The following is a 19,354-nucleotide window of genomic DNA, read 5'->3' as shown; positions in this document are numbered from 1 at the left end:
TTTATAAGATTAGTTGATGTATGGAGGAAACAAGATCCAAACAAAAAAGAATGCTCCTGTCATTCCTCTACTTATAAACCGTATTCATGCATTGATTTTTTTTTTTTTTTCCTTAATGTCAAAAACTGCTGGTATGACAGCATAGTGATTAGTGATTATGCAGCTATGTCAGTGGAAGTATGTCAGGGTAAATTGCCCAACATTCTTCAAGATGGAGGCTTCAAGTATATTGGTTAGAAGACTCATCCTTTCTTAAATTTATAGGTGCTTGCATAGGTAATTATTTTTAACTAAACAGGTGAAACCTCTGCCAGTGTTAGGTGGGAAGCATTCAAAGCTTATATCAGGGAAGAACTGATTAAATATACAAGTTTTAAAACTAAACATTACAACAAGAAATTAAAAGTATTGGAGAAACAAATCAAAACAACGATATGGATAAACAGCAAAAATTAACATTAATGAGAGCTGAATACGATAAACTGATGACTGACAAAATTGCTGAAAAACTTATATGGACCAAACAAACATACTATGATCAGGGAGAAAAGCCAGGCAAATTACTGGCCTGGCGGGTTAAAAAAAATGCAAGCTGAAAGATTCCTAATAGCATTCCTAATCTGACTACTTTTATTGAGAACTTTGGTGAATTCTCTGGATAAAGAATCCACAAATCAAAATCAGTATTATTATTTTAAAATAAAGAAGAAAGACTCAACCCCAAAATAAATTCATAGTTTATGACCACACAGGATAGATTTAGTTACCTGGGGGTTAAGATAACCCCAAAACTTAGCAACATTGTTTCCCTAAATTATGACCCTCTGGTGGACACAGTAAGATTGAGTAAATGGTTACCAATGATTGGATGCATAAATCTAATCAAAATATCTATTTTACCCAAATTTATATGTATTTTTCAAGCCCTCTCACTTCCATTACCAAGTAACTCCTTTAAGAAACTTGATGGCACATTTAGCCAGTTTATTTGGAAAAACAGGAAAGCCAGACTTCATCTGAAATTACTATATCTGCCTTATGAGGGCCACCCGACTAAGTTCGGCAATGTCTTATTTTACTTCATCCATACCACCTGCTTGGGTAAATATTGATAAAAAATTAGTTTCAGATTTGCCCATAAAGCAGTACTTATACTCCTCAGATACTAAAACACTGAAAAAGCAAACAAAAAATCCTTTTGTAAAAAACACAATATCAATATGGTATACAGTACAATATTATGTTGGGAAAACAATAACCTTGTCACAGTTCACTCCCATCTGGGGAAATGGGCAATTTAAACCAGCTAAATTAGAAAAGGAATTCAAATTATGGGCAGTTAAGGGAATTGGGGTGGTCTCGGACCTTTATTCTGGAGGCATCTTTTTTACATTCGAATAACTCTGTCAGAGGTACCAAATTTACAAACCAACACTCTTTTAAATATTTACAATTAAGAAGTGTCATAGCAGAAAAACATAAGACAATAATGGACATACCATCGCTATCACTTATTGAGGAGATAGTGCTTAATAATCTGGATGGTAAGAGACACAAATCCAGATTTTATGATTTTCTGGCAAACTATTAAACAGAATATTAGTGAGGAAGACTGGGCAGGGCCATGCTTAAAAGCCCAAAAATTTACTATTAAAACAAAATTAAAATTGCTTCAGTATAAATGGGTAATGAGAGTCTATATAACCCCTGTTAAACTCCACCACATCTCCCCTAACAATCTCGATGTTTGTGTTAAATGCCTGAATGAAAAAGGAACTTTGATTCACTGTTTATGGGAATGCCCTAGGATTCTGTTATTTTAGGGAAATGTAAATAAATGCTTATTTTTTTTATTATTCCGTCTTGTTTTGTGTTTGTCTGTTCACCTGTCTTGTGGGGGAATGTATATTTGTATACCAATGTGCAAGTTTTCTGCACTTTTTTGTGTTGATAAAACTAATAAAAATTGACTGTCACACTTTACCAGACAAATTGTCACACCTTACCTAAACATGTTGTCCAAGTCAGAGAAGGGGTCATGATATGTTTAAGGGTGTGTAACTTCTAAAAATGTTTGTATTCCCATTTCAGTACAAGAAAAAAAATGTCCCAAAATGATTAATGGAAACATCTCTTGACTGAGTTAACAGGGTTTTTGTATGACTTCTTAGGCATATACCAAAAAGTGCCCCACATTACCTAAATTCACCCTATCTGTGCTTTGTAGAAATGTATGATGCCAACATTTTTCTCTGAAGACTGGGCTGAATATACTGTATGTCTTTAACAGACTGCACCACAGATGCTGTTTTTTAGTTTACATTTTCTCCAGTGGCACTTACTGTCAGATGGGCCAAAACTGAGAGTGTCAAATTTTGCAAAGGCTGTCTCCTCAAGGGCCATAATGGGCTGTGGTTTAATCACCACACTTCGTGTTGGCACATGGAGTATACAACATATCAAGTCAAGTCAAGTCAATTTTATTTATAAAGCCCCTTATCACAAAATAAAAAGAATGACCACAGCAGTGACACAACCAGGACCCACGCCACAGGCGCAGCTTCAGAAAGGACCACAGCAATGGCAAAACCAAGACCATGATCAGGGTGAGCCGAGGGTAGCATATCAGTGCGGCCACAGCACAAGCATAACCAACGTCAGGGTCGAAGCACCAGCACAGCTATCACCACAATCAAGTGCAGCCAAGGTTGCAGCCAGGATCCGGGAAAACTAGGAAACAAGGGAGCAAGAATGCTCTGGAGAGGCTTAAATCTATCCATAAAAGTGGAAACAGTGTCTGCCTCCCTGACCAATACTGGAAGATGGTTCCATAAAAAAGGAGTGTGGTAGCTGAAGGCTCTGGCTCCTATCCTACATGTGGAGACTCTGGGAAACACAAGTAACCCTGTGTTTTCAGAGTGCAGTGATCTCAAGGGTTGGTAGGGAACTACAGATAGGATGGAGCCTGACCATTTAGAGCTTTGTATATAAGGAGGAGGATTTTAAATTCAATCCTGGATTTTACAGGTAGACGGTGCAAGGAGACGCTAAAACAGGACAAATATGGTCCCTTTTCTTGGTTCCTGTTAGAACACGTGCAGAAGCTTTCTGCACCAATAATAGGATAGATTTTAAGTAATGAATCACATTGCTGTGTGTTCATTTAAATTTTTGTTGTCCTACTGATGAGGTGGGTATTCTAGTGACGGAGAAACTGAGGAGGCATTGTCCCTGTACTTTCCTATTCCTCTTCAGGGACTCATGTTGGTAATTTTGATTTTTCCATTGCTGTAATTCTGGTTAACTGACCCTTAAAAGCAGTGTTTAACTAGAACCCAACTGATGTTAAATACCTATGGCCTACCTGTAGCAACTCAGATCACAGGTCCTTTTTCTCACATCCTCTGTCTTCTCTATTTGCTGTCCATACTCTCATTCTTTAATCTGGAGCAAATCTCCCGCTGTGTTTTTGTTCATCTTCTTCTGTCGTCCGCTGTGTTTTTGTTCATCTTCTTCTGTCTTCCCAATCCCCCCAACCACCCACCCACCGACACCAAGTATGCTGCTATACTTTTAATCTGGCTCTTTTCTCTTTATTTCTTCCTCACTCTGCTCATCTCTCTGTCCGTGTTGCTACCTCCACTCATCATCCTGCTGTCATCTCCTATGGGCTACGGTCCAAAGCAAAAGGAAGAGAGATCAAAGCCTCCCATTGCTCTCAGAGGCCACCAAGATCAAAGGGTGGATATATATGCACACACACTCACTCACACACACACACACACATAGATAGATACACACACACACACACACTGGATGAATCCCATCACACATCTACACAGGAACACTGGTCCAACTGATAGACTTGGTCTAAGATGATACAGAAGAAAATGTTTTCAGCGGATGAATTTCGTGTGTGTGTGTGTGTGTGTGTGTGTGTGTGTGTGTGTGTGTGTGTGCGCCTGTTTGATGAGTTATTGATTACACTAGCTGATGGGAAACTTTGCTCTTTTTATGATGTATTTTCTGCATGTTTCCTCTCTTCCTCCTAGTCTGAAATGACCAATTCCTGCTGCACTGCAGCAGTTATTACTACCAGCTCACTCTGTAGGCTCACGGAAAATGTATAGAGTGTATGTAGCTATCTGTCTCTTCTGATATGCTGTCAAATTTGCTCACTTGTAGTTTTTGATTTCTATAAAGATCTGCTGCTGAGCTTACTGCATTTTCAATAGATGAGAATGCTGTAGCTTAGATCTATGTCATGAAGGTTACAGCATTTCATTTGATATCAGTTCTGGTCAGGATTGGATGAAAATGTGTTTGGTAACCTGTAGGCTGTGAGATTTTTGAAATCTCAGAATTTTAGTTTAGCTCTGTGCCACGTGGCTCTTAATAAACTTGGGTATGATATCAAGTTTGATGTATGCAGAGTAGACTGTACAATGACATCACCTACTGAATCTCAGGTTACAACAAATGTCCATCAACATTAATACAACTCCTTTACATTAGTGCTCAACACCAGAATCCCCCAGGACTGTGTGCTTACCCCCTCTGTTCACACAGTACACCCATAACTGTTCTCCCAGACATCAGGAGAACTCTATTATGAAGTATGCGGACAACGCCACCATCCTTGGCCGTATTATAATAAACAATGAGAGTTCCTACTGGGAGGAAATCAACAATCTTGCAGAGTGGTGCACAGAGAACCAACTGCTTAGTAAAACCAAGGATCTGATTGTTGATTTTAGAAAGGAGGCAAAGATACGCACTCCTGTCTACAACAGTGGAGCTGAGGTGGAGCAGATGAACAGCTATAGGTTCCTTGGAAATACTATCACTGAGAGCCTATCTTGGTCACATCACCAGCATGGTTTGTAAAGGCCCAGGTCAGGAGGGTTCTACAGATGGTGATTAAAACTGCCCAGAACATCACTGGTTCCCATCTACAGAGCATCAGTGACCTCGGTGAAGTGAGGTGTCTGCAGAGAGGCCAAAGGATACTGAAAGACAGCAGCCACCCCAGCCACAGTCTGTTCACCCTGCTGCCATCTGGAAAAAGATACAGAAGTTTCTGCTGCAGAACCACCAGACTACAGAGCAGCCTCTTTACCCAGGCTGTGAGTCTACTCAACTCCTCCTTCAAAGCCAAAACAATGTTGCAGGATTTAGGGACAAATTGATTTCTTTCCTTTTTCTTTAAACCACAATTAAAAAAAAGACAAATCCATTTGCTCTGTACCTTGTAATAAGGGATTGTCTAATTTTTTCTCTCTTTTCTGCTGCAGCTCAACTGTGTTTCTTTGTCATATGGCATTCATGTTATATTAAAACGCATGCCTTTTTCCATCTTAAAAACATCACTCTCCTCCTCTGCAGTTGAAACCTTGATCCATGCTTTCATCACCTCCAGAATCGATTACTGCAGTAGCATTCTCTATGGCTCATCGCCCAAAGTCCTCAATAAACTCCAACACATTCAGAACTCTGCCACTCGTCCTCTCACGATCATATCAACCCTATCCTCTAGAACCTCCACTGGCTCCCGGCCCCAAACATTTCACTTCAAGGTTCTCCTCCTCACCCGTAAAGCCCTCTATAACCACGCCTCCTCCTACCTCACTGACCTGCTTATCCTACACACTCCGTCTTGCACCCTTCGCTCCTCCGATGCCAACCTCCTGTCTCAACCAACCAGGACTAAGCACCGAACCTGGGGCAACAGAGCCTTCCCATTGCCGCACCCACCCTTTGGAAACTCCCTCCCTAAACACATCCATGACTACAGTGACCTTTCTCAGTTTAAATCAGTCATCAAATCCCACCTGTTCAAAACTGCCTTAAATGTTTCATTTTGTGCTGTATTATGTATTATTACTATGTTTTTCTTTGTACTCATATTTTATCTGTATTCTTTGATCCTTTTTACCATGTAAAGCATCTTTGAGTTCCCTGAAAAGCGCTCTATAAATAAAATGTAGTATTATTATTATTATTATTATTATTATTATTATTATTATTATACACACAGCACCCCATATTGACAGAAAAACACACAGAATTGTTGACATTTTTGAAGATTTATTAAAAAAGAAAAACTGAAATATCACATGGTCATAAGTATTCAGACCTTTGCTCAGTATTTAGTAGAAGCACCCTTTTGAGCTAATACAGCCATGAGTGTTTTTGGGAATGATGCAACAAGTTTTTCACACCTGGATTTGGGGATCCTCTGCCATTCCTCCTTGCAGATCCTCTCCAGTTCTGTCAGGTTGGATGGTGAACGTTGGTGGACAGCCATTTCCAGGTCTCTCCAGAGATGCTCAATTGGGTTTAAGTCAGGGCTCTGGCTGGGCCATCCAAGAACAGTCACAGAGTTGTTGTAAAGCCACTCCTTCGTTATTTTAGCTGTGTGCTTAGGGTCATTGTCTTGTTGGAAGGTGAACCTTCGCCCAGTCTGAGGTCCTGAGCACTCTGGAGAAGGTTTTCGTCCAGGATATCCCTGTACTTGGCCGCAATCATCTTTCCTTCGATTGCAACCAGTCGTCCTGTCCCTGCAGCTGAACAGTGATCTTTGGGTTCTTCTTTACCTCTCTCACCAAGGCTCTTCTCCCCCGATTGCTCAGTTTGGCCGGACGGCCAGCTCTAGGAAGGGTTCTGGTCATCCCAAACATCTTCCATTTAAGGATTATGCAGGCCACTGTGCTCTTAGGAATCTTAAATGCAACAGAAATGTTTTTGTAACCTTGGCCAGATCTGTGCCTTGCCACAATTCTGTCTCTGAGCTCTTCAGGCAGATCCTTTGACCTCATGATTCTCATTTGCTCTGACATGCACTGTGAGCTGTAAGGTCTTATATAGACAGGTGTGTGGCTTTCCTAATCAAGTCCAATCAGTATAATAAAACACAGCTGGACTCCAATGAAGGTGTAGAACCGTCTCAAGGATGATCAGAGGAAACGGACAGCACCTGAGTTAAATATATGAGTGTCACAGCAAAGGCTCTGAATACTTATGACCATGTGATATTTCAGTGTTTCTTTTTTAATAAATCTGCAAAAATGTCAACAATTCCGTGTTTTTCTGTCAATATGGGGTGCTGTGTGTACATTAATGGAAAAAAAAAAATGAACTTAAATGATTTTAGCAAATGGCTGCAATATAACAAAGAGTGAAAAATTTAAGGGGGTCTGAATACTTTCCGTACCCACTGTATGTCTGTAATCCCAGAGTGTTCTCATAGTGCTGCCTGAATGCAGGTGTCCAGGCACCAACTGCAAAGAAAAATTGTAACATGCAGGGTGTGCCAACAGTAAATGGCTGTGTATAAATAGTAAGTTATTATGTAGTGTTCTCTTTGGTATTTTCATATTATATTTATGACGGTGTTACCTGATTCTATGATAATGTTATTTTGCTAGTATATATATTTGTAAGTTCTATTTTTATAGGTTTCTGTGTCAAACTATGCAGTTAATAATTTTATCTGTACATTGACCTGTACATTTGTTGTCATTAGATATTATGTTGCATATTATAAACTTTTTTTCCATATTTTTCTCAGTATCATTTACTTATTTCTATTTATTTATTAATTCTTAGCCTATCCTTTATTATTGACAATACCAAACCTGGAGCTGAACCCAAATGCATGACACCAAGATCAATGTATCAAAATATAAATTTATTAAAGGCAATGAAAACAGTCTTACACAGGAAGGCAAAATTAAAATCACTCTGAAGAGACTGTAAAAAGTTACAACAAAAAATCTCTCAGACGAGGAGGCAAAAAGTAACAACAAATAAATCACTCTGGCAAGGAATACACTGCTAGCAAAGAAAAACAGAAGTCCAACAAAGTAACAAATAGAACAAGGTACTTGACCTGAGCAATAAACTGGAGTGAGCAACAAACGAAACATGACTTGAGCATGGAAATGGCGCGGATTCTCTGACTGACGAGACAAGACGAACTGGCACAGGACAAAGGGAGATGCAAACTATACATACACAAGGTAAGGAGAAACAGGTGGAGACAATCAGGGTGGGGTCGACAATCACACTGGTGGGAAAACACACATGGGGAGGAAGTAAGTGACCTGAAACGAGAGGAGAGTTAGAATTTCAAAATAAAATAGGAAATCACAAGACAACATATAAATAATCTCTACAAATAGTATGTTGCCATTAAATGGCCATTGTCCAAACGGTCTTTATTAACCACTAGATTCTGAAACTTGATTAAATAATTTTACTGAAGAACTCTTTTCAGTATGATCCACCACTGTAAACCAGGGATACTCAACTGGCTTTGACTGGGGAACATTTTTGCAAAATGAGATGAGGCCAAGGGCCGGTCATAGCAGCCCCATACATTTTTCTAGGATATTAGGATGTTTCTAAAATTTCAGAACTTTTCTATGTTAGGGCATTTCAAGGATTGTAGGATGTTTCTAGGGTTTGAGGACATTTTTATAATTTCAGGACATTTCTAGGATTTTAGAACATTTCTAGGATTTCAGGAAGTTTCTAGGATTTTAGGGCATTTCTAGGATTTTAGGACATTTATATTTTTCAGAGCATTTCTCGGGGTTTAGGACAATTCTAGGATTTCAGGATATATTAGACATTGGGGGTTAGCTAGGACCTCTGTCGGGGGTGCAGGGGATCCTCCGCTGGCACTTTTTTGATCAACAAGCTCTATTTTGATGCTGTTTTATGCCCTCTTATGTATACTAAAAGGACAAAGACAATTCCAATGTGAATCACTGTATTTTTATTATTATGAAGTGCTGGGGGCCACCTGGCACCACGCCTGGCACCCTATCAGGGGCCAGTTTTGGAGCCTAGGCTGTAAGTTGAGTATCACTGCAGTAAACCAGTGATATTTGGATTAATATAAAAAAAAGTGCTGTAATGGGGAAAAGACAACATAAACACCTACATAAACACATTTGCCCACATGGCTGTTGTCTCTGCATTTGAGCAGAATGATTATTTCAGGTACACACAAAGATTAAAAAAAAAAAAAAAGTTCAGGTCTGAGACATATCTAGCCTCATTTTAGATGAAAATGACTTTTTATCTGTTTTGATGTAGCCTATCTCTGGCATTGTGTTTTTTTTTTACAGAGTGTTGTAGATTTATTGGCCACAAGTATGTTATATAATGCTGTAAAGCTGTCAAGTTAAATAACTCTCACTTTCACAATTGTATGTCCCATTTTTCTTTTTTCTTTATCTTTTCTTTTCTTTTTTTAAATCGTCGAATATCGAATAACACTAGGAACGTTTGTCTTTACCCTGCCTTTTGTTTCTACCCGGACATGAAAAAGATAGAGCTTGGTGTTTTCCGGTGGCTGGCTGATGGTTCCCCCAGGTTCTCATTTCAAACTCTTTCTGACCTAAGGGGATGAAAAATGTGCTGCAGTGCGAGATGTGAGAACGTGACGTTAATGCGCTAAAGTCTCGTGTGATAATACGGTTACTGTCACGGACGGAGGAACCGTAACGTCCCGCTGTTCTCCGTTGCAATGAGCGGTGCTCCGCTGAAGAGGTGCTACAAGGAGCTGCCGGTGTGGATAGTTGAGGACCACCACGATGTAAGCCCGGCCTTAACACAGCTGTCATACTGCTGCTGCATTGTGTTGTGTCTTTAGACTTCCACTTTTGGTCAGCAGAATGTCTTCCTGTATGTTTACAGCGGGGTTTACATCATGGATGTAGTGGTGTAAAATCGGTTTACAGACATATCGTTAGCTAGCTGACTGTAGAGCTGAGTAATGTCCCCTAACTGGAGTTTAATACTGAATGTGAGCCTGCAGCAGTGAGAACATGTTCCCATAAATAGCTACTGAAAGACACCCTTCAACGTGAAGAGATATTTCCACATTATTGTTAGTTATATTGAAGTGAAAACCACTATTATTTTTAGTGAGTGTATTTTTAAACAGGAGGGAAATCCAGATACTCCAAAAACGTGAAAAAAACATGAAAAATGAGGAGGAATTACATTGAAAATCCTGTATTATAGTGGCTGAATCATGATTTAGGCACATTTTCATATTTTTTGGAGTGTTTATATGTCCTTCCTGTTTATCCTGCTTTGTTTTTTTTTTTTGGTTTCCATGAGCACCTGTTTGACCTATGTTTGATTATAAGCCTACAGAGCAACTAGTCATCTCTCTCTTTTTTGGAGTTAATTTTTAAATGATTGACGTTGTTTTTTTGTTGGTCGACTTTTTTGCAGAGATGCTGTGTTTTCTGTCAGTTCTTCATTCAGCTTCGCAGTGATAGCTTTTATTTGAGTCTCTGTCATGTCAATATTGTTGTCACCAATCCCTGCCACTCACGTGTTAGCCAATCACCAGCCTCTTAGCTCTGCAGTTCCTGTATCTAATGTTCATCTTCCAGATATTCAGTCGCTGATGTCGTTATCTGTCACTGCAGGTTGATATGATGTCTGCCATATTTGTCCACAAGCCTTTGTTTACACTGCATTGTCCATATGTTCTGTAAGCTATAGTACACGTGCTGCGTATATTTTCAGCTACAGTTTTCAGCTGCTCTGCCAGCAGTGTCAAATAATAATTAAAAATGTTATTATTATTATTAATATAACGCAGTCCCTGATTGGCTGCTTACATTGTCAGCTACTTCACAGATGATTGGCCCTGATTGGCCTACCTGGATTTTTATTTCTGTGAAGTGTTTGTGGCATAGACTGTATATAAAGATGTAAAACATGACAGCTCCCCCAAAGTGAGGCTATTCAATCTGGATCGCCCCCTGGTGTCTGACTGTAGTATATGTTCTAAAGCCCGCCCCTCCATGTTGAATGGACATAGGTCAAACTAAACACTCCAACTACAAGCCAAATAGATGTTTCGCAAAAACAGTTTCTGTCACTGATGGAAGTTCTCATCACCCTGATGTTTGTTCAAATGTTTATTTTTTATGATAAGTTTGGTTTTAATGAGTTATTAAATTATCTAAAAGGGGGCTTTTCTGCCATGATTGACAGCTGTGACAGCCAATCCATGCGCTGTCATTCAACTGAGCTGCTCACAATTGGTTGGTTGGGTGTTTTGTTGGATCTTCCCACCGTGGATAGTGCTACTGTGCAGATGCAGGCATTCAATGACATCACCCTCACAAGATGACAACACCAGTATCCTGGATATTTTAAGCTCACGTCAGCATAGCGGGGGTAAGTGGGGGCGTGTCGTCCATCTTTATATACAGTCTGTGGTTTGTGGTGGCAGAGAATCCAGACTGACACAGAGTGAAACTGAATGTTGAGCTGACATGGAAAGGATGCTCTCACTAAGGTTACTGATGAGCCTCCCAACAATGTCCTTCAGTTGTTGGGATTGTAAAATGAGGGTCAGACAGGCCAACTTTTTGTAATCTGAGCCCAGATTTATCCCATCATCCTTAGCAACCTAACTGTCAGCATTTGCTTTGACAAAGTTTTGTATCTTTGATCTTTAACTGCAACGTCTGTGCCAACAGAGTGACAATTACCTCTGCATCAAGAGCTGTTGTGTATATAGTGATATCTGTGATATCTGTGATATCTATTGATTCTGCACAGGTCTTATTCTATGGCTGTCCGGTGTGACAGTTAACCGTGCAATGTGGTTTTTGCTCTTTCTGAAAAAAGCATCAGTGAATACATGTTAAGTGTCTGAGGAGAATTTTATGAAAGATTCTGTGTGTCAAATGTATGGTATCCTAAGTGCTCAGATATACAGCTGAGTCAAATATCTTAAGACTGCTTATTTTACGGTATCATTTTTAGGTAGTGCGTCACATCTATCGTGCCATTGCATCAAGACATCTCCCACTGAGGAACATCAAGATGGTCCATTTAGACTCCCATCCTGATCTGCTCATCCCTGTCAACATGTCCGCTGACACTGTCTTTGACAAGGACAAACTCTTCAGGTATGTGTTAATTTAAACATGAAGTATTTTCCAAACCAAGCTTTCCTCCAGTCTGCTTCAGAGGGCTGGGACTGCCACCTCATGAAGCTGTGGATTGTATGTGTCAAAGCTGAGGATTACAGCTGATAGCTGTTATTGGGGGCTGTATTTACAAATCTACCTTCTACAAAGAGTTACCTGTAGTGATTCAATTCTAAGAAAATTCTTACAATTGTGATTTTTTGAAGAATTTACCCTTAAAGTTTAGACTAGATCCTGGTAAAGATAAAAGTTATTCACAAAACATCTTATTCCTTTAGCAAGCTCCAAAACTGAGGAGTAGAGAGGAGAACTTTTAAGAGGCTTAAGATTTTCTTAAGCAGAGATGAAAATAGGTGGGTTTCCATCAACCCTAAAATTGCAAAAATTGAAATGATGAATATAAAATATGCTTCATGGAAACACATCAATTTAAGACAAACTCCCATTTATCACAAAAAGGTTTTTACACGCGCACGAGGTGGTAGTTCAGGCAATTGGAAAAATACATATTTGGCAACTGCAATGGAAACACTTTTTGGGCTTTTTTAGGTCACATGATGCCATGGCTATGTGCTGGTCAGTAGGAACTGGCTCCCTCATGATGCAGTAGGAGCTACAAGAGCTGATATTGCATCACATAACTCTTCAAAAGCTGAGTGGTTCATTCAGAAGTTTTGAATCACCTCCCAGAAATCTCTCATACGTGGCCACTCCCATGTATAAGGGGCTAGCCTTTCCATTGCTATTTGCATAACATGTCTACGTGGCCTTGGATTGGAAATAATGACGGCTAGTGTGGTGGCTGCAATAGAAATAAAGCTGCTAATGTTTTGAACATCCATCACCATGCTTCTTAGATTGTTATCACCAGAGGAGAAGTCGCAGAACATACTCAATGGAAACGCTGTCATCTTGCAATTGTATTTTATCAACATTTGAAAAATATCACTGAAGGTTTGCACAAATCTGCAATGGGAACCTGCTTAATGGCAGAAATTCAAAGTGGTCAGAGAAACTTCTCCAAAAACTGGGTGACAGTAACTTAATGACATGCTGCAGAGTAGTTGATGGAGGGAGGATATTTGTGGTCAATCTTATTAGAGATGCACGTATATCTCCCACACAACACAATAACAATATAATGCCAGAGATAAAGATATATGTGCAACTGGAACAGTCTTATATTCTCATATAGTTCATTTACTTCCACTGGGTGTTGACACCCTGCAGGCTTACAAAAAAGTAATATCTGTGACAGCCAATCACACCAAGCAACTTGGTCAAACACACCTCCTTACCAAGATCAAAGTCTCTGTCCCTTCCTAGCTCAGAATTGCTCTGAGAAGTGTTCTAAATCACTACACACCTAGGATTTTTTTATATGAAGTCAGGTCCACTCTTTAGAAATTCTCAGAATGTTTGTGACCCCAGAACGTTAGCTGTGATCAGTGTCCATGATGAAGTCTCTTAACTCTGAGATGTGTTGAAAAAGCTGCCTAAATCTCTGTATGTTTATGTAGACCTGTTGTCACATCATAAAGCTAAAATGGTTCGTCTAGGCTTCTTCAAAATTAAAGCCTCCCTATGACTGGCCTGCTAAAAGTTTTTAAGGGTTGGTTTAAAATTTGCTTTCTACAATAAAATGTGCATGTGAAGCTACTGACAGCCTGTTCTTCGAATTATTCAGACACTGTCTTTCAAAAGAAATATTGCTGTTCAAATTCTTCAAGTGTATTTTTGAGTGCTGGGAGCACAACAAAAAGTCCACTGACATCATTAGTCTATGGCAGGATAATTTGCCAAGTGACCTAATTGGAGTCTTGTTGGTGTGTTCAGCTCAGATAGGGTGTTGTTTACAGGGCAGCATTTTGATGCACCTGAAAGTCTAACAACAAATCATCCAACCTGAAGTACAAACAAACTAATCAAGTAGCGTCTGCATTGCTCCACACAGCACAGCGGTTAAAATCGATGTTATTGACCACGAGGGTCCGGTCCATCTCTCTGACAGGAAAAGAGAGATAACAGAAACCCTAAATGTGCTATTCACCTCTTTTTATAACATGACTTCTTTCTTATAGTACCAAGAAAGTGAAACATATGTTCCAAGCCACAGAATATGTTAGATATATGTTGCTCAGTGTCGTAACTCATGACTTTGTTCAGTTTACAGTTGGACAGATTATTCCCATATGATACATCAATTTATAGCCCAAGCTAATATTTGCTTAAACCATTGAACTCACCAGGTTTATATTTGGAAGAGGCATGTATTTGTGAGGGGCTTTGTTTTCCTTTCAGAGATATGTTGCTCAGCCAAGATGGGAAATAAAATCAGATTGTTTATTTAAACCACTTTTGCATCTCTCTAGTCTTGTCAGGAAAATCAACTGAACTGTAGAGAATCTTATTAAGATAACTTATTTATATCGGGGCTCAGAGGTAGAGCAGGTGGTCCTCTTGTTGGAAGGTCAGCGGTTTCAGCCCCAGCTCCTCCAGGCAACGTGTCAAAGTATCGTTGGGCAAGATACCAAACCCCGAACTGCTCCTGAAGCTGCGTCATCAGAGCATAAGTGCGTATGAATGGTTACTGAGTAGCAAGTGGTACCTTGTACAGTAGCCTCGGCCACCAGTGTGTGAATGTGTATGGGAATGGGTGAATGTGGCTTGGATGGATGGCTTATCTTGGGCAGTATTATGGTATTATGTTATACCAGGGTATTTAGAAATCCTGAAGGTATGTTTTTTTAATACTGTCATAAATACAGGCACTCCACATTGTATGTTGTGCACAGCACGCACCACCAGAGCTCAGTCTTCTGTCTCTACTGGTGGAACTGGCAATGACACCTAGTGGTGGAGGAAGAAGTTACAGGACTGTAAACAGCTGGTGGCCAGCAGGCAGAGAGGAAGTTATGACGGTATAAAATATTACATATTGGCCAAGCCGATGGATGGATGGATGACTGTTGCATTATGTGGGACTCCACCAACCAGTGTATGTGTTTTTTTGTTTGTTTTTTTCAGTGAGTTGAGTATAGAGAACTGGATCATGCCCATGGTGTATGCCGGCCATGTGTCATGTGTGGCATGGCTGCATCCATATTGGGCCCAGCAGATCACAGAGGGGGAGCACAGGATGGCTGTAGGAAGAGACTCCTCCACCACCACCATCAGGTAAGATATATACTAAACAGAGTCATACTTTTTGTGATATCCTTTGTTGCTATATGAACTGTATCATTTCTTAAAGCCCCCACACATCCATAGTCCGCACACACATGTGTTTTTCCTCTTTTTCCTGATGAGACCTTATTAAAAACACTCAAGTGGAAGTCCAGGACCTTTAAATGTAGGATAGATTTATTCCTTGTTCTTTCTCTTTGGTTTGACACGAACTCCACTTCCTCTTTGTCTCTCCTCTTCTCTGTGTTGCTCTCTGTCTCTGTCTCTCTCCTGTGTGTGCAGGGTGACCAGTACAGACAACTACTTCCTGAGTGATGGTCTGTATATGTCGGAGAAGCAGCTGGAGAACTCTAAACCTCTCAGGCTGAATGTGGTCAAAGTCAATCCTGTTAAACCAAGTCATGGCTCACTAACAGGTGTGTACTTCAGCCACTTAAGGGGAGACAGTCTGTAGTAGCATTAGCCACGTAAGTTGCTGGTTTACTTTGATACTCAATCAGAAGTGTTTTTGTGCCTCACTTCATGAGCTATGTTGGAGGAATGTTTTTATAAAGGAGTTTGTATTGCGTGCACACACAGGCTGCTGGCAGGTCAAGGTTGTCGATTGATTGATTTTAGTCTATAAAAGGATGAAAAGTACCTTTTATAATTTTGCAGAGCCCAGTTAACCTTTTCAACAATCCATCACTTAAACATATTTAGTTTCCACTGAATTAAAATGAAAAAACAGCAACTTTGTGAAGTCCTTTTGGAGTTTTCACATCCTTCTTGTTGTGTGTGAACACAGCCACTGGTGATCATTATCACTAATGCCAGAATTCAAGTGTCTGACTCCTCTCTCAGTGCCCTGACACCTGCGGGGCCAGAGCTGCTAACTGAAAGGCACACTTAAAGTTTGATTTGGTGATTTAGAACTCTCCAGTGAATCCCCATCTCAGTTTGACAGAGACATACTGACCTGGTTCCTGCACAACATGGGGTGTGTAAAGAGTATTCAAGATAATAGCACCTCCTTTTAGAATTTAAAAAAGCCTATCAAACATGCTGTTTACCTTTCCTGCCTCACTAAACCTTTACCTTTTTGGAATATTGTGGAGTAATTGAAACCCTGATCACATCAGTATGCAGCCTTCTTTTTCCTCCTCTTTTAAGTGGTAATCTTATAGTTGCTGTTGGTTATATAATCAGTTTAATACTACAGGTTGAAGTTTGTCCGTATGCCTTAGGCACCAGCTCATATGCGTACAACACAGTCGCTTTTACATCATAATTTAGGCTTCATTCAACAGTGAGGTTGGCACAAACCTACTGAGCTCTACCAACTCATTTACATTGTAGTAGTAAAGACCAGACATCCCTTGGCCAATTCAGGGTGGCTGCAATGTGTTCAAAAGCACTGAAATAAGAATCCACCTCTGAGTCTCTCAACGGTGGCACCAGTGCAATATGCCTGCTTACATCAAAACTGTCACGGGGGGAGGGCAGAAGCTGCTGAGTAAGTGTTTGAACACCAGGCTGACGCTCAAGCTCTATGGCTTTCACTCTGAGGTGCATCGCCTCCACCTCTAACTCCTGGTTTCTGGCTTCCATCTCCGGAATGCGGAGAGTGAGCCGTAGCTCCTCCACTGACTGTCCAAGATTGAAGGATCTATGGGAGTGGGAGCGACAGGCGGCACCAGCTCTCGCTGTTCCACGTTAGCCATACCGGCCCCCTCATAAGGAAGCAAATCAGTCAGCAAACCCTTCTCCCACAGTTTATCCACCATGACTGTCTTAGCTCAAGTTTCTTTGCATTCACAGGCACATGCACTTCAAACAAATTTGCAACCAACACTAAATCAACTTTCCTACATTTATCAGGTTGCTGAAACATGGGATGTCTGACAAAACGGTCTAAATCAGACTCCATAGTGCCAGTTTATGATCAAAATGCTGACCAGATATATGGCAGAGAAAAAATACTGAAAAAAAATCACAAACTTACCCGACAAAAATCGAAAACAGACGAAATCCCGGCCAAGCCCCCAGTTTATGTCACCTAGGGGATACCTGATATAACACAAAATGACCATCTCCTTCCTTTCTCCCAAATGATGACCCAGAAAACAAATTACAGTCCTCAGAATTATTTTTTAATATCTCTCAAAAATTAAATAGGCATCAGGGAGAGGCTAAACACAATAGACAAAAACATCTTATATTTTTAAACACTGACTTACCTAGAATGAAAATAACAAATAAAAGACATTAATATTACCTAACCTTATCCAGAAAAACAGGAGAAAACTGGTGAAAAGAAAAGTACACTTTCCCCTACAATAAAGTTGGACTGTTCATATAAATTGAAACAACTATTTACAATATGTTACAGATAATCAGAAGGCACTGTCACAAACTAAGAGAAGGTGGGAGCGTGACAGCTCCCACGGGGTCTTTTTTTTTAAATCTCCGTCTTTTTAAAATGATTACATGGTGTTTGAACTTGGTCCTTGAAAAGGTACTTGAATATAACTAAGAGGAGAAAGATAAATTATTTTATAAATGTTATTATTAATTGGATTGGATTAAAGTAATATTTTCAGACAATGAAAAACATAAAGCAAAAGAATACTTGATGACTTGGTTCACAAATTGGAAAAGGAGTGAGAAGTACAAACTTATTTAATCCCACCCCTTCTCCAGGATGTTTTAAACCAGGCTGCCCACAACAGCTGTGCTGGCAGTTACTTTCTAATGCTGAATCAGCAGTTGGTAAATTCCAGTAAATACTGGGTGCTAATATATTTCGCTAGCCTGCAAACAGTCACACAGGAGTCACCGTTCTTACAGAATCCATGCATTGCCAGTTTACAAGGTGACAGAAGGGGTGGCACCGTTTCAAAAGTTTGCATTGTTAGGCCCCCAAAAAGCTGTTGTCATTTGAACGAAAGAGCAAACCACAATAAAAGTTTAACGTTACATGTAAGAAGCATTTACCTTGGAGTCAAATTCTTTCACCATATTAATTTCTCCATTCATCTGCATCTTTGTTCCAGTGGTCCTCTGCTCCAAAAATGTCAAATTTTCCCACTTTTTCTCAATTTTCTCTAAATCCTATTTTCAGGAAAGTTGGTCCAGCTGTGAAACTTTGGCAGGATCTTTTGAGGACATCACAATTGACTTCAAGGAAGTCAAGGAAGACATCAAAAATGGCTTGAACATTGCAAATGTGCAGATGCCAAATTTGATGAAGCAGTCTTGGGATATTCTGCTACTAGAATGCACCATGAATGCGAAACGATGATATTTCATAATCAGGGACATTGATTCATAAGAAACTCAGTCTGCATCATTTAGGGTCCTGACTCAGTCAGTGCATTAGTTCTAGTAATAATTGCTTAATGCAAGTATATAGTTCAACTATATATAAAAGATCATTTATTGTCATTCAGAACATGTGTACACATGAAAAGAACGAAACTAGTCACTCAGGTTCAGCTGCGTACAAAAGAGTAACAACAAACTAAACTTATTAAATACATAAAACAAAAAACAACTTAATACCTGGGATTAAAGTCTAAAAAAACAGAGCAGCATGTTAAAAATAGAGTGGCATCATTGCAGTGGCAGCACAGAGGGAAGGGGGCAATGAGATCAGTCAAGTAATACGGCAGTTGCCGGTAGCTGCGAAGCCACTGCACTGCTGCGCACCGCCATCATTGCAATACTTTCATCAGTGGGCCATAGGATCAATCACCATTCTCTTACCTTGTTCAGTTATACATGGTGACTTATTATTGAATTGAACAATTATTGAAAAGAAAATCATTGAGATTATTACTTTAAAGGAAAAGTCAGGATTCTGTTTGCATGTCTGTAAGAATACTGTAAGAGATTTTGGTCACTGTAATAATTTTCTGTCCGTGTGGCCGTGAAGTGATCTCCTCTATCCTTAGTCTGTGCTAATGCATTCTGAAGTTCAGCTGAAGCTAATGTGAGGCTTCAAACTCCTGTTCAATCAGTGGGATTGATAAAAGAATAGAGTGATTTGACAGTTTGTGTCGTCCACAGGTTTTTCACACTGAATGAAAAGCTTCTTTTTGCAGTACACTAAATCTCTGCAGCCACCTGAAGTACAGCCTGAACAATAGTTGATTTTTGAGCCAATACAGATATGGAGTCTAATAACGATTCATCAGCTGATAGTTTGGTTG

The 19,354-nt window shown here is 39.8% G+C and overlaps 1 protein-coding gene across 2 annotated transcripts in view; it reads left to right on the top strand.

Annotated features, from left to right (window-relative positions):
• The first annotated feature begins 9,358 nt into the window (after nucleotides 1-9,358).
• c12h5orf22 (chromosome 12 C5orf22 homolog) overlaps nucleotides 9,359-19,354 on the top strand; it is a 30,649-nt gene continuing 20,653 nt past the window's right edge. Inside the window, exons 1-4 of one of the 2 annotated variants that reach the window (XM_042498455.1) lie at nucleotides 9,359-9,607; nucleotides 11,809-11,954; nucleotides 15,003-15,152; nucleotides 15,444-15,577. In XM_042498455.1, the coding sequence (XP_042354389.1) occupies nucleotides 9,539-9,607; nucleotides 11,809-11,954; nucleotides 15,003-15,152; nucleotides 15,444-15,577 (499 nt within the window). In that variant the 5' untranslated portion in view covers nucleotides 9,359-9,538. Of the gene's footprint in view, nucleotides 9,608-11,144; nucleotides 11,215-11,808; nucleotides 11,955-15,002; nucleotides 15,153-15,443; nucleotides 15,578-19,354 lie in introns of those variants that run through there. The other variant, XM_042498456.1, reaches the window with a different exon arrangement.

The sequence above is a fragment of the Plectropomus leopardus genome, chromosome 12 (assembly GCF_008729295.1).
Source record: "Plectropomus leopardus isolate mb chromosome 12, YSFRI_Pleo_2.0, whole genome shotgun sequence".
NCBI lineage: Eukaryota > Metazoa > Chordata > Actinopteri > Perciformes > Serranidae > Plectropomus > Plectropomus leopardus.
This window is presented reverse-complemented; position numbering and strand designations above follow the sequence as displayed.